The sequence below is a fragment of the Nansenia antarctica genome, assembly GCF_963989245.1.
Source record: "Nansenia antarctica genome assembly, contig: SCAFFOLD_1121, whole genome shotgun sequence".
Classification (NCBI taxonomy): domain Eukaryota; kingdom Metazoa; phylum Chordata; class Actinopteri; order Argentiniformes; family Microstomatidae; genus Nansenia; species Nansenia antarctica.
The window spans coordinates 1,259-2,500 of record NW_027662433.1 but is presented as its reverse complement, the minus strand read 5'-3'; the positions used below and the strand labels follow the sequence as shown (position 1 = coordinate 2,500).

General features: G+C 48.0%; 1 protein-coding gene across 1 annotated transcript in view; it reads right to left on the bottom strand.

Annotated features, from left to right (window-relative positions):
* The window catches only part of LOC308175642 (transmembrane protein 132D-like), a gene marked incomplete at both ends in the record, with an annotated part of 6,023 nt that extends 5,956 nt beyond the window's left edge, over positions 1 to 67 (bottom strand). The window contains 1 exon segment of the mRNA XM_080551269.1: positions 1 to 67. This exon segment is cut by the window's left edge and continues 102 nt beyond it. Coding sequence (XP_080407395.1) covers positions 1 to 67 — 67 coding nt within the window.
* Positions 68 to 1,242: the final 1,175 nt, after the last annotated feature.

Genomic DNA, 1,242 nt, shown 5'->3' with positions numbered 1-1,242 from the left:
CCTGCAGGCCCCGCCTCCCCCGCATCTCCTTACCGTTCACCAGCACCTGGTCACACCCCGGGGACACCTGGGAGACACACACCACACACACAACATTTTAAATGCTTTATTTATGTCCACATGAATACAAGTGCATTAAGGACATAAACACTATCAGTGCAGTCAGTTCACTGGGAGACATTCAGTTACGTTTGTGACTGTACAGTAACCATCGTACACGAACACAACCATTGTACACGTAGGATATTAACACAACCATCGTACACGTAGGATATTAACACAACCATCGTACACGTACGATATTAACACAACCATCGTACACGTACGATATTAACACAACCATCGTACACATACGATATTAACACAACCATCGTACACGTACGATATTAACACAACCATTGTACACGTACGATATTAACACAGCCATCGTACACATGCGATATTAACACAGAGGATGTTTCAGATGTGGGTTAACAGATACAACAGCATATTACTGTAAAACTATATCTACTCTAAGGTACAAAGAGCAACGCCGTCTCCATATTGAGCGGCTACCGATAACAGCAGATATGGAGCAACACCTGGCTAACTGTTTAGCTTTTCTCTTCCTCACAAAATCTCAGAGTTTGTGTGTGTGAGTGTGTGTGCGTACGTGTGTGCGTGTGCGTGTGTGTGTGTGTGTGTGTGATGGGTTTGTTGTGACAAGCATCAGTTAGCATCAGCATGGCTAGCACACAGCGTCACTCTGCATGGCTACCTCTCACACACACACACACACACACACACACCTCGCACTATTCATCACTGACTCCCCTCCCCCCCCCCCCCCCCCGCCCCCTCTCCCCCATATCGAGATTCAAAGGAAGTCATTGTTGATTCATCAGAATGTATCGACGTTCCTGTTGGTTTTCGAGAACGGGTGTTTGTGTGTGTGTGTGTGTGTGTGGTGTTTCTGACAGCAGGGAACTGGCAGGTGGAGAAACTGTGGAGAGATCAATGGAAATCACAGTGTGTGTGTGTGTGTGTGTGTGTGTGTGTGTGTGTGTGTTGTGTGTGTGTGTGTGTGTGTGTGTGTGTGTGCGTGCGTGTCTGTGTGTCTGTGTGTCTGTATGTGTGTGCGTGTCTGTGTGTCTGTCTGTCTGTGTGTGTGTGTGAGTGTGAGTGTGAGTGTGAGTGTGAGGGGGCGGGTGGGTAGGTTGGCATGTGTGAGTGTGAGGGTGTGTGTGTGCGTGTGTGTGTGCG